The 21,746-nt window shown below is 47.1% G+C and overlaps 1 protein-coding gene across 6 annotated transcripts in view; it reads right to left on the reverse strand.

Annotated features, from left to right (window-relative positions):
• Positions 1–21,746, reverse strand: part of LOC147605841 (putative triglyceride lipase) — a 170,365-nt gene that overhangs the window by 127,514 nt on the left and 21,105 nt on the right. For 2 of the 6 annotated variants that reach the window (XR_015265097.1, XM_086792837.1), the window contains exons 2-3: positions 11,706–11,764; positions 4,129–4,210 (exon numbers count right to left, since the gene is read on the reverse strand). Coding sequence is in view for 5 of the 6 variants with exons in the window: in XM_086792837.1 (XP_086648963.1) it covers positions 4,129–4,210; positions 11,706–11,764 (141 nt within the window). In the remaining variant the exon portion in view is untranslated. Of the gene's footprint in view, positions 1–4,128; positions 4,222–11,104; positions 11,382–11,705; positions 11,765–21,746 lie in introns of those variants that run through there. The other 4 variants (XM_086792841.1, XM_086792840.1, XM_086792839.1 and 1 more) reach the window with 4 other exon arrangements.

Genomic DNA, 21,746 nt, shown 5'->3' on the forward strand with positions numbered 1-21,746 from the left:
TTGCAGTCAAAGTCACAACTGGGTGGTACATCAATGCATTCCAGGCCATTGCCATTCGAACCTCTAGCTCTAGATTTTCTCCAAGGGAGAGATCAAGGAGCTAAAAAACACTCCAAGAGTGTCATCAACTTGTACTTTCAAGCAGGCGATCTGACTCCATTTCCTTCCTTGCCAATTCCCAAATGGAGGAGGACAAAGCCTCCAGTACAACTCTGCATGTCCCTTCCTCACACATGGGGACAGCCGCTTCACTAGGCACTTCAGCCCCCAGTGTGCCCGTCCCAAATGTAGCCTCCCTCCAAGAGCAGCCAGGCATGGTGGGAGCCCCCCTCTTTTTATATCGTCCATTCTATCTCCTCTGAGTGTTGTAATCTGCCCACAAAATGGCATCCTTTTTTCTACTAATACAAAGGGCTTAAGTAGAACTTTTCCAAACACACTTGAGAATTAGCCACCACTAATAGCAGAGCAGTCTGTGAGATATAAAAACAATTTACACTCACATAAACACGATTCTGTCATACAAGAGACAAAATGCTCTTTTTGCAAAATACAAGCGATGAAGAATAAAGTCATGTCCTACTAAATTCATTGTGACAGCAGGAAGATGGTTCTTTTAGTAGGCAGTCCTAAGATGGAGATTTTATATGGCAAGCTAGACGTGATGCAGGTTGAGTACTACTACTAGAAAGAGAAGATTGTTAAATGGCTTGGATAACAGTCAAGGACGAGAGGAGCACCTTATACGAGCCCCAATGTGTCAACCGTGTATCCACCAAGTTGCATCATGGTGATCCTTGACAAAGTGCCAAACAATGAAAGAGAACTAAAGTTCACAAATACAGGATGCACACGAACTGAAGGAAGATCACATACACCAAAAGGTGGTTACAAAGCTGGAGTAGGCAGCACGAGGCACACCGTTGGTGCAGCCAAGATCCCAGAATATGCGGAAAATGAGATGATACAATTGAGGTCAAAGCCCATGCTTATAGATCCCAGTCGACCGGCATCAAGCAGGCCGACTAGAGCATAAAATGGAACATGCGAAAAAAAAATGTGGAAAAAATCCATTTAAAAAATGGGGAAATTTCTCAGGCTGGGGAAGGTCCTCCAGATATGCAAAAACAGTGGAAAAGCGCACAGAACATTTGAGATGACCCCTTCAACACCTCTTCAGCTCCACTAAAGAGGACCGATACCGTCACGTGGAAGTAAGTTATCCAAAGTTGGTCTCGAAAGCACCTTGCTGAAGATGTCCGCCACATTGTCCCTGGTAGGATAGTACTCCAGTGTTAAGGTACCGAGCGCCAAGTACCCAAGAACTATATGCTAGTTAACAGCAAAGTGCTTGGACTTCGAGTGGAAGACCGGGTTCTGACTGTAGAAGTAGACAACGGTAGGCATCGGAAAAGGGACATGCAGATGATCAAGCAGCTGATGAAGCCACGGAAGCTCTTTGACTATTTCAAAGTAAGTACAATACTCTGCTTCTGTTGAAGAACTCGCATCTGTAGGCTGCTTCTTTGTTTGCCAAGAAATGAGTCCAGTACTACCAGGTAACAATAGCCCATAGAAGACCTCTAGGTATCTGGATCACCTGCCCAGTCAAAATCTGAATATCCAACCAAATCAAGACTAAAGCCATATGAAATCCCATGTGTCAAGGTGTCCTGTATATATCTGAGAACACGAACAGCAACCTGCCAATGAGAAGTATGTGGTGCTGAAAGAAACTTACTTAGGACACTAACGTTGTAAGAAAGATCAGGCCTTGTAATGGTGAGATGAATAAGCAAGCTGACAAGCTCTCTATACTGAGTAGGATCATGATAGGGTGGAGACTCATCTTTTTTACGCAGCTTCTGATTTGGATCCATAGGGCAAGATAATGAGCGACAATCCTTCGTACCAAACCTCTCCAAAATCTGAAAAGCATACTTTTGTTGAGAGACAATTATCCCCTGTGCACATTACCAAACCTCCATGCCAAGAAAGTAGTGAAGAAGTCCTTGCCTTCCTTCTGGGCATAGCCCTTAGCCACCAAGCAGGCTTTATATTTGTCGAGTGAACCATCGGCAAGAAACTTCACTTTATAAGTCCGTTTGACGCCAATAACGTTCCTATGAGAAGGCCGGGGAACAAGTTCCCATGTGTGATTTCTGTTAATGGCATCCATTTCTGCCTCCGTCGCAAGCCGCCACTCAGGAATTTGTAAGGCCTCCTCTGGTGTAGAAGGCTCCGCATGATGAATCAAGGAAGTCATCAATGCAAAATTAACTATAAGCATGCCAGTACTCTAAGGTTGTAATATGGCAGATCTCATCAATTCAAATGGAGCAATTCCAGACTAATAAATGGTCAGAGAAGGGACTTGAGAATCCCGCAATGTAGAGTGAAGCCACCGCGGAGGCAGAGTGGTTCTCGGCGGAGGCGGAGGAGATGTAAGAACCAATGGTGAGGATGGAACCAAGGAAGGTGTTGATGAAGCTGCTGGTGATTCTAGTGATCTGGAAGTCTCCGAGGTTTCATCAAAGCACCCGTCCCGAGATAACATAACTTTCTCTTTGTTGGGATCGCAAAACCGGAAGGCTTTGGAGTGTTCGTTGTAGCCGACGAAGATCATTTTGGTGGATTTGGGGTCAAACTTCGTCCGATGAGGATCGGGAACATGAACATGAGCATCACATCCAAACACATGGAAATGTGAAACTGATGGCTTTCTCCCAGAATATGCCTCCTCTCAGTCTTCCCATCGATCGGACCGCCTTTGTGGGGGTACGGTTGATGATGTACACAGCAGTGTTATTTGCTTCTTCCCAAAAACTTTTGAGGAAGCTGAGAATGAGAAAGAAGAGATAGAGCCATCTCAACCACGGTCTTGTTCTTCCGTTCTACTACCCCGTTTTGCTGAGGAGTGTGGAGAGTAGGAAAATGTCTCTATACGCCGTGGGAAGTACAAAAGTCAGTGAATGCTCGAGAAGCAAACTCGCCACCATTGTCAGAGCGCACTTTGACGACTTTGAGGCTAGTGTTAGCCTCCACCATAGCGACCCATTCTTTGAACTTTGTAAATGTCTTTATGGTTTTGATTGATGAGTTGTTTTTGCTCTTGTTTATGTTGTTTGGTTTGAGATTGTTGAGAAAATTCAAGTATGAGTGAAAATCTGAGGTTTCCTAATCTAGATTGCCCAGTCAGCCAACATAATGCAGGCCGACTAGAGCATAAAATGGAACATGCCAGAAAAAAGGTGCCAAAAATGTGTAAAAAATCCAAAAAAATATGGGAAATTTTCCCAAGCTGGGGGAGCTCCTCCAGAAGTGCACAAACAGCGGGGAAGCACCCAAAACAGTGGAGATGACCCCTCCAACACTCCTCTCCAAGATCGACCCATTGAGACCAATGAGAGGCCATGGTTCACCTGTAGGCACTGAAGGACCTTGGTGTCCATCGGCTCAGGCGAGTTGGATTTGAACTCCAAGACCCCCCACTCAAAAGTTCAAATACTTACTAACTCGCCTACAAAGCCGCAGATGCCCATCCCATGTTTACAGACATGATTCCGTGAACCTTTGTAAACATCGAGCATGGAAACAATTGTGGCAGCAACTACGAAATTAAGGTCATGTAGCACCATATATGGCTAATAATAATAATCTATGCCACCATCCAAAAGTGTATGTCACCTATCAGCCACCGCTTCGCAAAGCCATGACTAGCCATCTTATCTCAATAGCCACTTGTTTAGTGTCCATACTGGAATGCCAAGCATTCACGCTTCTTTAACAAGGCTTCACTCTACATTGCGGGAGAGCACAAAATGAGGAAGGCTTTACCAACTTGAGCTAGCTAAAACCCGGGCACAAAATGAGGAGGGTGGAGCATTGATTTCTATCACCAAAAGGTGAAACAAGATTTGGCACCTTGCTAGATATGGCTTTCAAGATCCTCTCAAAGTCTTTCAACCTTCAGCTATAGATTTTTTTCCCAAGTTTTCACTCACAACACAAACACACTCTGTTAAAAAAGGTCTGCAAAAACAGCATTCAAAAAATCCTTAATTTCTGGAAAAACATGAAAGTGGGAAAATGATAAGACAAACAAATCGATTGTAAGGTAAATCATACCCATAAATCCAAGCCAGGAAATTGAGAACCTTTTTTCAAGTTAATAAGCAGCTGTCCATCGTACACTTCCCGAAGAAACTGCCTACAATCAATCTGCGTGACAGTTAGAGTGCGAATATGGTAAGGTGAATTTGTATGTAACAGAACTCAATACAGTCCACATTAGCAAGCCAACATCGTTTATAAAGTTAAAACATTGGAAATGCAGCAGCCCACACAAGAAATCAAGTTCTTAACACAAGTTTCCCGTGTAGTAGTATACTAAAGGTTTATCTTAGCAAGCCGCGCTGAGGAGAACAGCCACACTAGAGGCTGTAGCACCATGTGATTCGTCCACACCTCCAAACAAAAGCAGATCCAAATCTCCAAATGCACAAGAAATCTGCCCTGCATTCCTGCATGGCCCTGGTGCTACCCTTAAAGCACTCCCATTGGCTGCGGGCAGGGGGTGGATGGCCTCAACAGGAGATGTGGCTGACCCCTCTATGGTCTAGTGGCTCTGTGCCTGACAAACCTATAGTCTGCAAAGCTATACTGATCAGCACTCAGAAAATATTCCATGGCCTCGAAGTAGCCCAGAAAGTCTGCACACCTCAATGGCTTTGATCCTTTTCAATGACTTTGATCCTTTGATATTTCAGGTGAAGTACCAGTCTTGTGTCATCCATGATAATGAGGTGCCAGGTACATAAAGGAAATTAATTAAGAACCAATACCCTGCATAGAAGTCATTACAGTATTGGCTTTCTAATCTAACTCATGAATCAAATAGCATAACACTTACAATATCATAACATGCAAGCGCAAGCTCATCCATTAATGCTAACCAAAAGAGAGATCATCGCTGAGATCCTACTTAGCAAACACACAATAGAGAAGAGGCAAGAGAGACCCTAAACTATTGTATATTTCCGAAACATGAATATATACAATGAGATCCCAAATCTACACCAAGATATGTCATCGGTTGTGTTTCCCTTAAACTGGGCCCACCAATTCTGCTTTTGGATGGTAAACAAATTCCCCTTGACTTGCCTTTATATAGGAATATGATAAAAGGTCGTATGTTGGTCAGTCAACCCTTTTCCGTCCCAAAAAGATCTAAAATGTCATTAAAACTAGTCTTGTAGTAGAAAAGCCACTTTGGTGGCTTTTTGAGACTTCTGTTAAAAAAATCATTTCTCTTTAAGTATATTATTTTAAAGAAATTCCTACTAAAGAAATACTATCAACACAAGATATTAGTTGGAAAAAAAAAACATCAGGTGCCAAAAATAATTTTTAATACGTAATCTTCCATGGTCAACATTAGGCATTTTTTTTTTCTTAAGTTACAAAATTTAGACTTTACATTTTAATACCTTAAATAAATTTTTAAGCACACTACAAATGCAATAAGAAAATTCTTCGATATGTACTTAGGACACTCGCATGTACCTTCTATCAATTGAAGATACACTTTGTCATACATGTCTCCTTGAAATTGAGGCTATTAGAGTTTTTTATGTTACTTTTAGTAATTTGAAAATTTACTAGGTTAATCAATCTTTTTTTAAAAATTACCATAGGTTTATGTATGCTAACTGAGCATTCTCAAGTAGTTTCAAAAGACTGCTGTTAAACATGTTCATATCATAGTTATGGGAAACAAGGAAACAAAAACCGATATAGAAATGGAAATTTTGATGGGTTGAAACGCGGGAACGCCACATCAACAAGGGGGATACAAACTAAGGGGGAGGGAAAAGAAGAAGAAAGAGAGAAGAAATAAATGGAGATGCGAGAAAATAGGAGAGTATATGATTGGAAACTAGGGAAAAGGAGATATGTTAGAAGTATATGACTAGAAACTAGGGAAAAGGAGATATGTTAAAAGGCACCTTGAAATTAAGGTTTTACAAGGGAAACAGCAAGTGTTGTCAAGGAAAACAGCCGATACGGCATGGGGGAAACAAGGAAAACAGTTGAAACGCGCCGTATTGGAAATGGAAACAGCAAGTGTTGTCAAGGAAAACAGCCGATACGGCATGGGGGAAACAAGGAAAACAGTTGAAACGTGCCGTATTGGAAATGGAAACGGCCAAAATGACTCAAACGTGTTTCGGATCTTTGGCTCCCCCGAGACGGTTGAAATGGCCCAAAAACTCAGAGTTTCAGGAGCTTCCCGCAACTATGGTTCATATTGTGCCCAACTTGCGTCCCATCCATTGGTGCATGACTTGGCACCCCTAGGCACCTTTCGGGCTTGCGAAATTGCCCAAATAAGAGGAAACTTGCCATTGGATCTTACCTAAAGGGTGGTTGCAAGGGAGATGCATGTCCATGTGCATCTTGTTCAAGCATACACACGTGACATCCCCTCAGGCTAAACTAATGATGACCTCCTGGCACATGTATGTCGGAAACTAGAGAAAACACACATGATGGTTCAAAAATCTGCTTACCAACAATCAAAGGACTTGGGGTACTGTGGTTGTCACAATCTGCAAATGCAATTCCAACTAAACTTTCATAAACTATTGTCACAAACATATGATATTCATAGCCTTACACCTTGACAAGGCAATATCTTCAATAAAAAACAAACACATCTTTATTGCAATCGAATTGGATTCGGACTTGGATTTGGATATTGGATTTGGTACTAGCCCGGTGATAGAATCTTGTGGGTCATCCCCGTGGTGTGCTCCGCATCAGGATCTCGTGCCTCAACATCAACATGGACTCCATTTGGTTTTCTACATCGGCATAATTGTTTGCTTTTGTATTCATTGGTTGTACTGGATTGCGAGCCCATGGATTGTTCCTGAATAAATTCCTAAGAGGAGGCGGCGTGTGTTCCCCGCTCAGTGTGCGTGTGTATTGTGCAAAGTTCCATAAACCCTTCTCTCTACATCTTTATCTCTTGCATACATGGTTGAATCTGTCACGGCACGCCCCGCTGGGCTTACAGTGGTATCACAGTAGGATTTCCCTCAAGGAATCTTTGAGGTTTCTATGGGATATCATATGGAATTTACTTTGACAAAAAAAAATGTCGATTTCAGAGATGTTTGGACAAAATTGCAAAATGAAGATTTGGTGACTTCTTATGTCATCAAAAAGGGTTTTCTTATGATGCAAACCCATTTATGTGAGACAGAGAATTTGAGGCCAAAAAGTGATCAAAGAAAAGCCATGCTCCACCTTACATGGGGCAAAGAGGCATACTGACTACAACTCAAGGTTTAGAAAGCTACTTCCATTGGCCTAGCATGTGAAAGGACATTGAGCTATATGTTCGAGAATGTTTGGTTTGTCAAAAGGTCAAGTTTGATCGACTCAAGCCAACGGGATTATTGCACCCATTGACTGTTCTATGGGAGAGAATTGCTATGGATTTTATCTTTGGATTGCCAGAGTCGAGGAATGATAGTATATGGGACCTTTTCAGGATACCAAGAAGATCAACCATGATATGGGGAAAGACCAGATGCACAACCTCACCAAACAAGGCTAGTACTTGGAACATATGGATGTACTTGGAACATATACATATGCTTGGAACACCTCTATTCCGCAGTTGAGGACAACTGCGATATAAGAGGGAGGGAATGTAACTATTTGGCCCTCCTAGCTCTCTTCACATGATGGAACCCTTGCCCGGACACCAGCCAAGTGGAAGAAGGCATGGGTACATGGACCATAAGGTTTGTTCAAGAAAAAGCACCAATCTTGGTGAAAAAGCAGAGACAAGCAAAAAGTCAAACTGAGTTGACCGCGAGCACACCACTCGCAAGAGGAGACTAAGCCGGACCCAAGCCTATATAGATCAATTAATGGCTCATGAGTGAAACATTCTTTAAATGGAGGACTCCCTAAAGATCGATACCCAAGCAAGGCCTAGTTTATGCTTAAACCATGCACTCAGATAGTGAGTGGGCTTTGGTGGTATGGGATGCCAAAGTTTGGGCAACAAGCATGGCTCAATCTTTGTAATAAGGCCTCAAGCTCGAGGGTACTCCAGATGGAGCAATGGTTAGGAGAAGTGCTTGCCAGCTACTTCTATGATTCGTTTGTGTGTGCTTTGCAAGAACTGTCTGGGAGTTTTCAGCCACAAGGAGTGGTCGGCTGCAGATCCCTCATTCTATAGAAAGGAGTCAAGCATGCCTTCCTAAGGTAGCGGGAGAGCTTGCTAGATCGTGATAAGTGTCTTATGCTGGTCGAAGGTAGAGCCAATCGATCCTCCTTCATGGACTGTCCAAAGTGGGAGACCGCAAGAGGAAAGGGCCAACCATATGTGATGAAGAGGGAGGGACCACTCCCGAAGGGGGGGGGGGGGGGCGCTGCTAAGAGCATGTCTGTGCCTCATCATCAGGAACCGTAGAATCGTCCTCCATCTCGTCCTAAACTACGCTGCAGGTTACCCCCTTTGAGAGAATGTCGTCAGGTGCCAACCCCTCCATCAACCAGACTACCATCTACCAAAAGTGATCCTAATGAATTGCAAGTGTCTCACAGTACTGAGCCTGAGTATTGTTACGTGACATGGTAGAGTCGTGTGCTTGGTGGGGACCCATTTCTGCTTTTCATTTCCCTTCCAACTTTTCCTGGCTAGTTTGGTTGCGGTAGTTGGGTGATTGGGGGTTCGTGATGAGGTTTTTGCACAGATGGTGTTGTTACAGGATTTCGTGGTTTGGGTACCCATATTTTCCTATTCCCTTCATAGGATCCTTGTGCTTTTAACAGTCTTTTGGGAACGAATATGAGGCTACTGACTCTAATAGTTTCCCTGTGGGGTGGGATTTTGGCCTATGCCTATCACACTTGCGTCTTTCCTTTGGGGTACTTGTGGTGCTTTAGGTGCAGGAAGGCATAGTAACAACTTGGGAGGCTGTGGTTGCTTAGATGTAAGAGGAGGGGTTGGAAAGGTTTGGTGGGCGAGATCAGGGGCGGCCTTTTTGTTGAACAAATGCTGAGGGTATTGTTATTGTAAGTGTCTCATCAAGAGGCAGCTGAAGCATTATCTTGGGAGTCTAGAAAACTTTGTGTTGAATGAAGGTGGAGCCATCTGGTTGAGGGACAGAAACTTACTGTAGGAGCTTCTCTATGAGGGTACAATCAACAGGGAAGCAAACAGTCCATATAAATTCAAGCTCTTGGAAGTGAGGACAAGTAATCCTCCCTCCATCAAGGAATATACATTGTATCGTTGTGTAATCCAAGAGGGCTTCTCTGAAGGACACTGCTAGCCGAACCCTCTGAAAATTCAAGCTGGAAACGGTCTCAGCCAAAGAAGCTCAGTGTCTGCCATGTGACTGCTCTCACTGAGCAAAGCAACTTGCACGTTGTCTCTGGAGGTGGCCTCAAGCTGGTACCTGCTTCCAGTGATCCTGCCCACCAAAGTAATGAATCCAAGTCATGCTACTGAAGTCAATAGAATCTGAAGATCCACCTCCAAGAGGATGCAGTTGAGGGAAGCCTCAGTTGGGGAAGTCGTGGAATCATCCGGAGGTGGGGAGACAGGTGCGCTAAATAGAGGTGAACACAAGGGAGTAAGAGAAGTGAAGGAAATTTCACTGAGTCATCCAGTCAAAAGCTTGTCAAGAGAAACTGCCAATGGAGGTGCATTAAAGAGAGGCAAAGGGAATAAGAGAGGTAAAGCAGGAAAAAAAAAAAGGGGGGGGGCAAGAGAGAAAAGGCAAGAGGGAGGAGCAGGGATCATTCTCAAAATTTAAGGATCACTGGGCGAGGTACTTGTGAGGGCTGGCCACTTGCCATGTTACGATTCTTTTGATTACACGCTGGAAAAGCATGGGACATGTGGGTAGCACGTAGAAATTACATGCTGGCAAATCATGGGATGCAGATAATGCGTGGGAATACCAATGGCAGCATATGAATGCACATCACCACTTATGAGATAAAATGTGAATGGGCAGCGTTTATCGTGGTTGTAGGCCAAAAGACATAGTGATCTGTAGCATGGGGGTACAAGCGAGGGGATAGGGGGCGCGTAAGTATGGTGTGTGGCCGATAAGGTACAGACTAGGCACCCGGGTTACAAGTATATATATAGTTGGGTGGATTCGCTTAGTATGCCATGCTAGGTTTTCTTATGGCTGATTTGAGAGCTCCTCTCTCACATTTTTGCATGAAGGCTGGAACACACAGCCTAGGGTTTGATGCATGAGGCCACAGAATGGAGCTCGGGCAGGTGGCGAGCAGGTGCAAAAAGGCTGTGAATGGCCACAATAGGCAACAATGGCCTTGGGCAATTGTCGCCTATGGTGATAAAATGTGAATGGGCAACGTTTGTCGTGGTTGTAGGCCAAAAGATACAGTGATGTGTAGCACGGGGGTACAAGCGAGGGGATAGGGGGCGCGTAAGTATGGTGTGTGGCCGATAAGGTACAGACTGGGCACCCGGGTTACTGGTATATATATGATTGGGTGGATTCACTTAGTATGCCATGCCACAGCATGTTACTCGGGCAGGTGGCGAGCAGGTGCAAAAAGGCTGTGAATGGCCACAATAGGCAACAATGGCCTTGGGCAATTGCCAATTACAGGCAGCAGCAGTGCTACAGCCAAAACAGGTAGCAATGGACATCTAAGGTCTGCACGAATGAAAGAAGAAGAGATGGAAGAAAGGGGAAGAGGGGAGGTTGGCACAAGCAGCAGCAGTGAACAGGGTGGGACAGGAGCAAATCACTGTATGCAGGATGGAAGCAGGGATGTGCACTTGACATGAGAGAGTTCTCTACAGCCCCATGTGATAATTAAATTTGCATGTAGCAGAAATTTATTCAAGGCTTATCTCAGCAAACCAACACTGAAGCAAAAGCATTGATAGAGAACTTTAAAACCAATGATGTTCCAAAGGAAACAGGTCCATTGCAAGACAAAGTGAAGTATTCAAGGAGAACAATCTAGCTCATGTTATTACTTTGTGAAGTATTTCACAGCTTGATTATGAAGGGTGTAAAATTCAAACCAGGGTTTTTCTCCCAAGAGCAGGAAGGTGCACCCTTGCAGCACCGTTGATCTGGACCTGGGAAGTGGACCAGTTCATCCTTCTCCATCGCATGGTTTACTAACAGCCGTGGAAGTTGTTCTCTCCATCTGACCGAGCCGTTCGCTTGTGGGGCCTATCTCGACAACTTGCCCATTGCCTGAAAAATGGCAATATTTGGAAAGGATGGTACCCCCTTGTGGTACTTCGGTGTGTGTGCTGACGCTTGAGTGGCCTTGTGGTGCAAGCTTGTGACTCTGACCGCTAGGGTGATCATTGAGGCGGAGCTCCCACCGGGAGAAGATGCTGCCTTTGGGCAGGAAAATTGGCAGCTTCAGTAGGATCTCTCTCCAGGGTAAAAAAAAACCATTTATTTTGAATAAGCAGCCTACAAAGCCTTCAGCAGGACCAAAAGAAATGCATCCAAACTACTAAGAGGTAGTTGTAGAGTTGAAAGATTGACTAAAAAAAGGCAATGCATCAGTTTAACAGAATTCTCTATCCCTACTATCAAATAGATGTATGTAGTTCTGAAAGCAACCATACACATGTATATAACAGAGAGGGATGAGTGTCTAATTACTCCGAGAGAAAAATTGTCTTGCAGTCAAATGGATCTGTTTCATGCGTCCTTGAGTTGTCCTGTGAAGTTGACAAGAACAAGTATCAAAGAGTTAAAGTCACACAACTTATCCAATATTTCTATCAAGTGTTGCAAAAAAGGTACAAACTTGGAACCAGCCCACAGTATCAAGGAGATACAAAACATTAGAAATCAGCTGCCATAAAATGATAGGGACCCTCATGTAACTGTAACTGGTGCAACTTTTCAGGAACCTGCTCGATATCAATGGAAGTCAAGTAGCAATAATGGGCCAAAAGTCCGCGATCCCATGATCTGACCAGCCCTTTTGTGTTCCAAAGAAAAACTAAAGTGTAAAATTTCATACAATACACACAAAGCGACGTGCTTAAACACCATTCAGTAGCTGTAAACAGATGCCCAGGAGTCTAATGATCATTATCTCGCTTGCAGGTCCACACCAAAACAATCAAAAGCGGAGGCAAACTCGTCTGGACCACACGTGTTGTGAGCCACACCAGCCAAAGCCCTATCGATGTGGAAAGAATAGTGGGAAAAAGACCCTCTCCTTATCATGCATGTAAAAATTGTAATCCTGTGTCAACTCCAAGTGCAATGCTGCATAGTCTTGGAGTGTGCTTGTCACTATTTCAGCATTCTCTACGCTTCAGGCTTATGGACGAGTTCCAAAAGATGGTCTGGCATGGTCAAGGACTTATTGTCATAGTCACAGGGGACACAGGGGACAGGAGCTTGGGACGCGGGGACGCCGTCCCAGGACGCGGCAGCAACAGCGATGCCGTCCCAGGACACGGCAGCAACGGGGACGGAAGGGGCCGGACGGACGTCACCCTGGAGGCATCCCTCACAAGGGACGGGGGACGGGGACGGTTACTGGCCAGGAATGTTGTGGGGGACGGCCCTATGGGGGGGGACGGCAGAAAGCTGCTGCGCCCTGCAACGGTCCGTTTTCTGGCCGTTTTTCGACCATTTAAGTGGCCGTTTGGGGACACCTTCTCCTCTTGGGCCTTGGCACTTGCCTCGGCTCTCTTGCCTTGGCCTTTGAGGCTTGGCCCTTGCCTCTCTCTCCTGCCTATCTATATATATTATAAGAACAAGCACACACACACACCTTCAAGCAACTTTCAAGTCTCTGGAGTCTTTGGCACTTTGCTCATTGCTCTAGCCTCAAGCTTCAAGCCGCAAGCCACACTCTAGTGACTAGTCTCTATTATCTACTCTCTCTAGTCTCTCTCCCTCAAGCCTCTTCCAACTTCCAAGCCTCTCACACAAGGCTCAACCACTCTAGTCTCTACACTCTAGAGTCTAGAGTCTACTCTCTTAGCTCTACTATCTAGTCTCTACTCTCTAGACTCTCTCCCTCAAGCCTCTTCCAACTTCCAAGCCTCTAGGCTCTCACAAGCACTCTAGTCTCTAGTCTCTCTCCCACTCTCAAGGCTCAAGCCATCTTCAACCATGGCATCCTCCTCACGTGTCGGGGCTTCCCATAGAAGGACGACGAGATGGAAATGATGGGAGGAGGTTAACTACACCCTATCCGCTCATGGAGGCAGTTCTCAGCAATGGACATGCAAGCTTTGCCCATATCGGCGAACGGGTGGCGCCGACAAAGTGCGAGCCCACCTCTTGCATGAGAGTGGACATGAGGTGCGGGTTTGCACGAATGTCATGCCCGAAAAGAGACAGGAACTTCTTGACAAGCTTGCTGTCTACGAGGCGGTCAAAGCGGCAAGGACACCACGAGTGGCCGTGGATCCCGTGACGATGGGGAGAGGAACTCAAGCCTCTACGATGGAGTCATGTGGTGGATCGGGATCATGCACGCCACCACCTTCACCATTGAGTCGGAATGTTGCTCCATCCATGACGTCGGCACCCTCCATCTCCACGGCCTCTCAACCCTTGCATGGCCCATGGCAACAATCTACACTTGGGGAGAATTGGAACCCCAAGTTGAAGGAGGAGGTGGATATGGCGGTGGCCCGGTTCTTCTTCCCCACAACCACATTGCCTTTCAAGCGGCTAGGTAAGTGTGATCGACCATTGCCAATTCATCATTCATGTTTTCATCATCCTAGTCCCCTTCTCATTAGTCAAATGCTTTCTTGAATAGACCCGAATACTTCAAGGTCATGGTTAAGAAGATTGGGGAGTATGGCTCAACCTATACGCCCCCCTCATCTGAGAGCTTGCGCACTACATTGCTCGAGAAGGAGAAGCGCATTATAGAGCAAGTGGCCGACAACACAAAGCAGCAATGGGAGAGGAACGGATTCTCCCTCACTGTGGATGGATGGAGCGACAACCGCAGGAGCAGTATTCATGGCGTGGTTACATATTCCCACGGAGAGATGTACTTCATCTCATCTCATGATGCATCCAACACCGGGAAGAGCGCGGATGTGCTTGTGGCGGAGTGGGCTAGGACCATGGAGATCCTTGGCCCCCTGAGCATGTAGTGGGCTTTGTTGCAGATGGGGAGCGGCGGGAGTTATCCTCTAGTATGTATGGACCCACCCGAAAGCCAGTCTTGCATACCTCATGCACTGACAAAAGATGAAAGCCCAGAGCAGGGACATAAAGAACACGGGAAGCATGCTTGCCCCCCTTGCCGTCGGGAATGATCTCCATCCGGCCCTCACTATGAATCGGAATAGTGGAGTTATCGCCAATAAAGATACGACCTGACTGCCGTTTCAGATCCAGGAAGAAGTCACGGGATGGAGTCATGTGCCTGGAAGCACCACTGTCGAGAATCCATTCCCGGGTATCCTTTGCGGTGAAGCCAACTGCCTCCTCGCTCGAAGACGATGAATCATCGAAGTCCACCATCTCCAAGTGCACAAATGCCGGAGTCTTCGCAGCTGAGGCTGAGGACTCAGCACTCTTCCCTGTCCGCTTAGGGCACTTCCTCCAGTAGTGGCCTTTCTCGCCACAATCATTACACGATCTTTCGGCCTTCAGCTTCTCTCGTTCTGGATCAGGCTTCTTCTCGGAAGACTTATCTGATGAAGCCTTCCCTTTGCCCTTGTTGGTATTACGGCCTTTCGATCGTTGGCCAGTTAAGGCCTCCGAACCTCCACCATGAGGAGGGTTCGTGAAACGTTCCTCCTGGTCCAAGACCATTGGCACAAGCTCCTCCCAAGTAATGGTGCTGAGCCTGCCACTCGTGATCAACGAGGAATAGAAAGCGGAATACTGACCAGGCAAGTGGGAAAGTAACGTGATGGCCATATCTTCAGACGATATCTCTTTCCCAGCTTGAAGGACTTCCTGCTGAAGGGCCTGCAGCTTGTTAATGTGTTCCCGCATCGTCGAAGACTTTGCAGGGTTCATAACCCGCATCTGCACTTCCAAGGATATCCGCTTCATGGGTGACACCCTGTTGTACAAAGAAGCCAAGTGCTCCCATATGCCTCTCGCCAGCGTCATGTGCTTCACATGGTTGATCACCTGTGGTGTGCAATTGAGGAATATAAACGACCGGACCCTGGCGTTGACACGGTCCCACATTTGTGCCTGTGCCTCTCGGTCCTTCCTCGTCGATAAAACCTCCCCTTCCTCAGCTTCCGGCCTTGGCACCCCTTTGATAATAAAATCAACAAGATCGTATGACTCCAAAACTGACTGCATCATGACCTTCCAGATGCCATAATTGGACCCGTCCAACTGCCGATCCACTGGGAACGTGGGGAGAGTCGGAATCTTCACGTGCTTCTCAGCCATCTCGAGTAAATCCGCCATCTCGGAGAGTAACCTGAAAGGGTGGGTGGGTGGGAAAAATCTGAAAATCAGAAAATATGCAAGTGGCTGTCCAGCCCCTCTGCCCGCCTTCCTCTTGCACCTTCACTTCCCGTTCAGCCCGAAACAGTCCACCGATCAGCAACATGTTGCTCCCCCTCTTGCTCAGAAAAACGCCCAAGATCTCCTAGAGCCTAGGGCTCTGATACCATGTCAGAATATGCAACGGAAATGACAACCAAACTTGGGTAGACAAGAGCAAGTAGACTGCAGAAAATAATCAGCACAAGAAACACAGAGAGATAGGTGTGTAAACTCTTCTCTATACACAAGATCCCGAAAAACTGAATGAGAAAGTGGAGGAGGATGGGGGGCAATATATACAAGCCCATGAGGGCAGTCGGCCAGCACTGGAAAGGGCCCACGACTGAGCAAAACTCCCACGACTGCTGAATATAGCAGTCGGTCAGCATCTGATGCCCCACGCCTGGACAGAACAAGTCGGCCAGCACTCAGACAGCCCACGACTGATACAGATGCAGTCGGCCAGCTTCAGAGTGCTCCTGGCATCAACTGGCAGCCCTCCAGCCACTAGGAAAAAATGGGAAAAATAGGGAAAAAATACGGGGAGTGTGGAAAAATGATATACGGGCGGGCACACCCACAACAGAGGCCCTGGTGTATACAAATAGACAGGAGATGACTTCTAACAGACCTTACAAGGATGCAGATAGAACACAGGAAAACATGCATGCCGAGAGTCCTACAGGCCCGGAAAGAGGGCAAGAGAGCATTCTATCGCGATGGCCGTGTCATCATTGACGGCAAGGCCAGTGTCCTCATTGATGGCAAGGCCACCGATTAGCGCCAGGCGGCCTATGGGACATCAGCTATGGAGGATCCAGATTCACAGATACACATAGCAGTTTGGAACTACAATGGAGCACTTTGGACACATCCTGGGAGGATGGAGGAGGTCATGGAAGGACGGGACATCATACTACTTACAGAGACGCACCAGAGCCCAGAGAGGGGGCTACCTAAAGTAGAGGGCTATCAGGGGAGTTTACATACAAGGGGACCACACGGCAGAGCACATCGAGAGGATCTAGAGGTATAGCGGTACTCTTCAAGCGAGAGCTACAGGAGCGCCTACAAGTGGTAGCACGTGACCAGGAGGCTAGATACATGTGGATTAGACGGCAGCTCTCAGCAGACAGGGTGTTATACATTGCTCTATGCTACTTCTCTCCTAGAGGATCGAGATATGCCATGACAGCAGAGGATGAGAGTAGAGGCGAGGAGGAGGACAAAGGGCCATTGGGAGAGTCACCATATGCAGCCCTTTCAGATGAGATCATACACTACTCCAACCTGGGGGAAGTCCTCCTTATGGGGGACTTCAATGCACAGACACAGAGCCGACAGTGCGACATTTATGATTTCGAGCACCCTGAGGTGATGCACACACTCGAGGTGGAGGACACGGGAGCTTGTAGGGTGTCAAAGGACATAAAGCCGGATAACACCAGATATGGTCATCACTTACTTGAGCTAGGAGCGCGACACCATCTCGTTATTTATAACGGAATGAGACAGTGGCAGGATTCAAGAGCACTGACATGCTTTCCACGATCAGGGGGCGTAGCACAGTGGACTACATCGTGGGGTCCATGGAGACCACACAGGCAGTGACATCTTTCACCATCCCCCCCTGTCCTATTGGTGCGCATCACACGTACCTCTTACTGTCACTGAAGAGCTCCACACTAGCACCCACACAGCCCACACAGACATCGCATACAACTTTCTACTTCACCCATGACTTGGCAGACATATATGAGCATCATGTATATGACGAGCTATTCCAGATGGATCCGCTGTCACCTCTAGACACACTCACCACCCAGCTGTCATCTCTACTACATACGGCCGCCACCCGGAGCTTCCCCCATCATACACACATTGCACACACAGATAGATCTGGGAGCATGCCCCAGAATCGGCGGTATAATGATGAGTGCAGAGAGCTATATAGACACCTCCGTGCCCAGAGAGCACTGGGGACCATTACACAGAGACAGGCGAGCCGACAGATGAGGATCCTCGCACGCCGTAAGAGGTGTGCATATGAGGAGGCACAGTACTGGGATATATACCACCTACTCATGAGCAGAGATGCAGCCACTGCATGGCGCAGGATGAGAGAGCCTCGTACCCCGATTGAGGATCCACACACATGGCACACATATGCAAAGAGCCTCTACCATATCCCACAGCAGCCGCCCATACCACAGCCACAAGAAACCCGCCCTACCACCTCGATGGTAGAAATGAAATGAAATGAAATGAAATGTTATATTAACGTCTTCAAAAGGCCAAAGTGACCTATGAGACCAAAGTTACAACCATGTGACATCTGATACACTGTCTGGAAAAGAAAAGAAAGAACTGAAGGTAAGTATCTAGCCCTACAATACATCAGTAGGGAGCATCCGGATAGTGGAGTATGTTGACTCTAATGGGGTACCGAGGTCTTAGCCCGAATCATCCTGGAGATCATGGACACAAGTGGTCTCTCCATCGATCTCCATCCATCGTATGTGCGTCCTGATCGACTGTGACGATCTAGGTCCTAATCGACTGTGACGATCTAGGCTAGGCCCCCAGATCTGTACTCCATATAGCATAGCCGATTTGACCCGTGTCAAAAAGCCACAGCTTAGTGCGTGGCTCCTGAAATTGTACCTGTGAGCGCATCCTCTCTAGACCTCCTAGTGTTGCATATCCTTTAGTCAATCTGGCCTTTGCTGCCCCCCTCATGGAAAATGTGGGCCCAGTGAACACCACTCCAAGATATGTGTATGAGTCAACATACTCCACTGTCTCCTGCCCATATGTGAAAATAGGCGCTGATCTCCACACCCACTAAGCTGTAGTGTTAAACACCATAACCTTGGTCTTACCAAGGTTAACTAAGAGCCCACTGTCCTGTGCATAAGCATGTAAAGTATCCAAGTGCCTCTGCATACCCTCTGGTGAGTCTGCTATAAGCACAATATCATTAGCATATAAGAGCAGAGGTATCCAAGTGCCAGCCATTTGGGCTCCTCTGTCCCCTCGTGTCCCAATATAATCAGAGATCTCATCAATGTATAGTCCAAATAGAGTCGGAGAGAGCGGGCAGCCCTGTTTCACCCCTATACTGGAGTGTACTGGCTGGGAGAGACCCTCTGAAGTCCGCACCTGCCGAACTACTGTCTCATAAAGTGCCATAATACCCCAAATGAGCTCACATGGAACCCCCAAGTCTTGCAGCCTGCACATCAGTCTAGCTCTCGGCACTGTGTCAAAGGCCTTGCGGAAATCCACAAAGCCACAGTAGATCCTCCTCCCATGTGCTCTGCCCTCCTCAATGATAGCCCTGAGGGTAAAGATATGATCCAAAGTAGAGAATCTCCTCCTGAAACCGGCTTGTCCCTGAGCTCGGACCCCTTGTCTCTCTGCCCATCTGCTCAACTCCTGCTCAGGAATAGAAGCATATAGCTTGGCCAGCGAGTGACCAATCATAATGGTGCGGTAGTTAGTCGGCAGGCTCGGATCTCCAATTTAAGTACCGGCACAATCGTGGAAGTACTCCAAGTCCCAGGAAACCCCTCACACATGGCTCTATTAAACATGAGAGAGCTATCCGCCCGCCGGTTACAGCATGGGAGATCGGCTGACCACACACTGGGCACTAGTGAAGGGCCTACCAGCTGAGTGGACTATGCACACCATCGTGCCTCTCCACAAAGCGGGAGACATGTCACATGCCAGACCCCAACAACTACAGGACTATCATGATTGGTCATACATTGGCCAAACTTTATGGTGCAGTGTTCGAGGCAAAGTTGAGCTCATATGTAGAGGAGGGACTGCGAGCACCAGGGCACGCTGGATTCTAACAAGCTTTTTCCACTATTGACCATATATTCACTTTGAGATGTCTGATTGACCAGGCTAGGGCGCGGGAGAAGAGATAATACTGCTGCTTTGTGGATTTCCGCAAAGCATTTGACACGGTGCCACGAGAGAGACTCTTCCAGCGCCTACAGTCATTGGGGATCCCATCAGAGATGGTTTGGGGCATCTATGCTTTATATGAGCAGGTCCTTGGGCGCATACAATGCCCCAGGGGGCTATCTGATGTTATTGCTAGCACCATAGGTGTGAAGCAAGGATGCCCACTCTCTCCTACACTATTTGGTCTATACATCGATGAGGTGGCTGACTTCATTGGTCACGGTGGTGGGGACAAGGTAGACATCTCAGGTACCACAGTCCACATTATGCTATATGCAGATGATATTATTCTGGTCTCTGAGTCGCGGATGGGACTACAGCACCATCTCCATGCACTCGATGACTTCTGCACACAGAGGGGGCTTACAGTGAACCTTGGGAAAACCAAGGCCATGATTTTCCACACCTCAGGGCCGGTTCGACAACAAGCCATCTTCACACTAGCAAGAGGACAAGTAAAGGTGGTAGACTCATATGTGTACCTGGGGATTACATTTACAACTCCGCCAGGAAGATTTACTATGGCACAGGCAGCCAGGGATAGACTCACACGAGGGTATACAGCTCTAGCCATGCTAGAGAGACAGTGTCACCAGGCACACTTCCAGGAGCCCCGCACGAAGGGGTGGTTGTTTGACACACTAGTCACCCTGCTTTGATGTATGCTGCAGCAGTATGGGCACCTGGGCTCGCCACCTCCACATGGTCTCAGATAGAGAGGCCTCAGATTCTCATGCTCTCATGGATGATCCGCAGCAAACCCTCCGTCCCACGTGACATTGCCCGGAGGGAGTTTGCTGAACCTCCTATGCTAGTAGAGGCCCTCTTCCAGACGATTTGCTTCATACAGAGGATCGGAGATATGCCATCAGATCGACTCTCACATAGAGCTTTTGAGGCGTCCAGGCAGCTCGCAGAGAGTGGAGATAGGACATCATGGTATTCACAGATGATACAGTGGCTCACTCAGCATGGTCTTGACATAGATCTCCTGCCACCTTTCCAGTATCATATACATGCACCACACATCCAGCTCTCTCACAGTGAGAGGAACAGAGTCCTTCAGCAGGATTTATGGCAGCGATACACTCAAGAGACTTGGATTACACCCAATCAGCCTCTACCGCCAAAGATGCTATACTACAGAGATCAATTTATGCGTATCTCAACGGATGGATTCATACAGAGACCTGGATACATGGATGTGTACATGCCTCACAGTGCCTGAGTGGTGATTGGCCAGCTCATAGTGTCATCACACCAGCTTGAGATTGAGGCAGGTAGGGCAGCACGGATCCCCAGAGCAGAGAGGATATGCAGACTATGCCAGGAGGAGGTTGAGAGTGAGGAACATTATGTATGTAGATGCAGAGCATATAGTGTCATTAGAGAGAGATACACCACCATCTTCAGTGGACATCCCTCACTCCGCCAGATCATGGAGTCTGCAGACCAGCGCAGATTTGGCCGGTTCTTGCTAGAGACACTGCTACGGACTCATACCACAAGGAGAGGTGGGCGATAGCTCCAGCTCACTGATTTCTTCCAGAGATCTATCCCAGTGCCTGCCCTGACACAGGAGGGGGTTACACTTCAGCGCGCTGTGGACCTCCGAGCCAGACGGAGACCAAGAGCACCAGGCTACCAGACTCCCAGACTACATCAGAGGGAGATCACAGAGATACGGGCTCGACATCAGCACCATATCCAGGAGCGGCTAGCTCACTTACACTCACACCCGGAAATCATGCTCCGAGGTATTTTTGCCTCGCCATCGCCTATGTATCACATATTATGGTCCTGGTTGCAGCTAGACAGATTTGCATTGCATTCTTGTATACCCTACGCATATAGGTTGCATACTGAGCCTCTAGCAACAGTGCTCCATCCATCACACCCCCCCACTAGCTCAGTACTTTCATAGTTTATTTCATGTTCATTTTGTCCTTTTTTTTTCTGGACATCCAGAAGACATTGACAGTTGTACATTGATTTGTCTCATAGGTCGAGTTCGGCCTCTAGTAGACGTTAATACAACTCTCTCTCTCTCTCTCTCTCTCTCTCTCTCTCTCTCTCTCTCTCTCTGCTCCAGCTTGAGATCTTGGAGAGGCACAGAGCCACCTTCTCTCTCTCTCTCTCTCTCTCTCTCTCTCTCTCTCTCTCTCTCTCTCTCTCTCTCTCTCTCTCAGCTCCAGCTTGAGATCTTGGAGAGGC

This window comes from Cibotium barometz, chromosome 58 (assembly GCF_041138505.1).
Source record: "Cibotium barometz isolate CiBa-2024 chromosome 58, ASM4113850v1, whole genome shotgun sequence".
Lineage (NCBI taxonomy): Eukaryota > Viridiplantae > Streptophyta > Polypodiopsida > Cyatheales > Cibotiaceae > Cibotium > Cibotium barometz.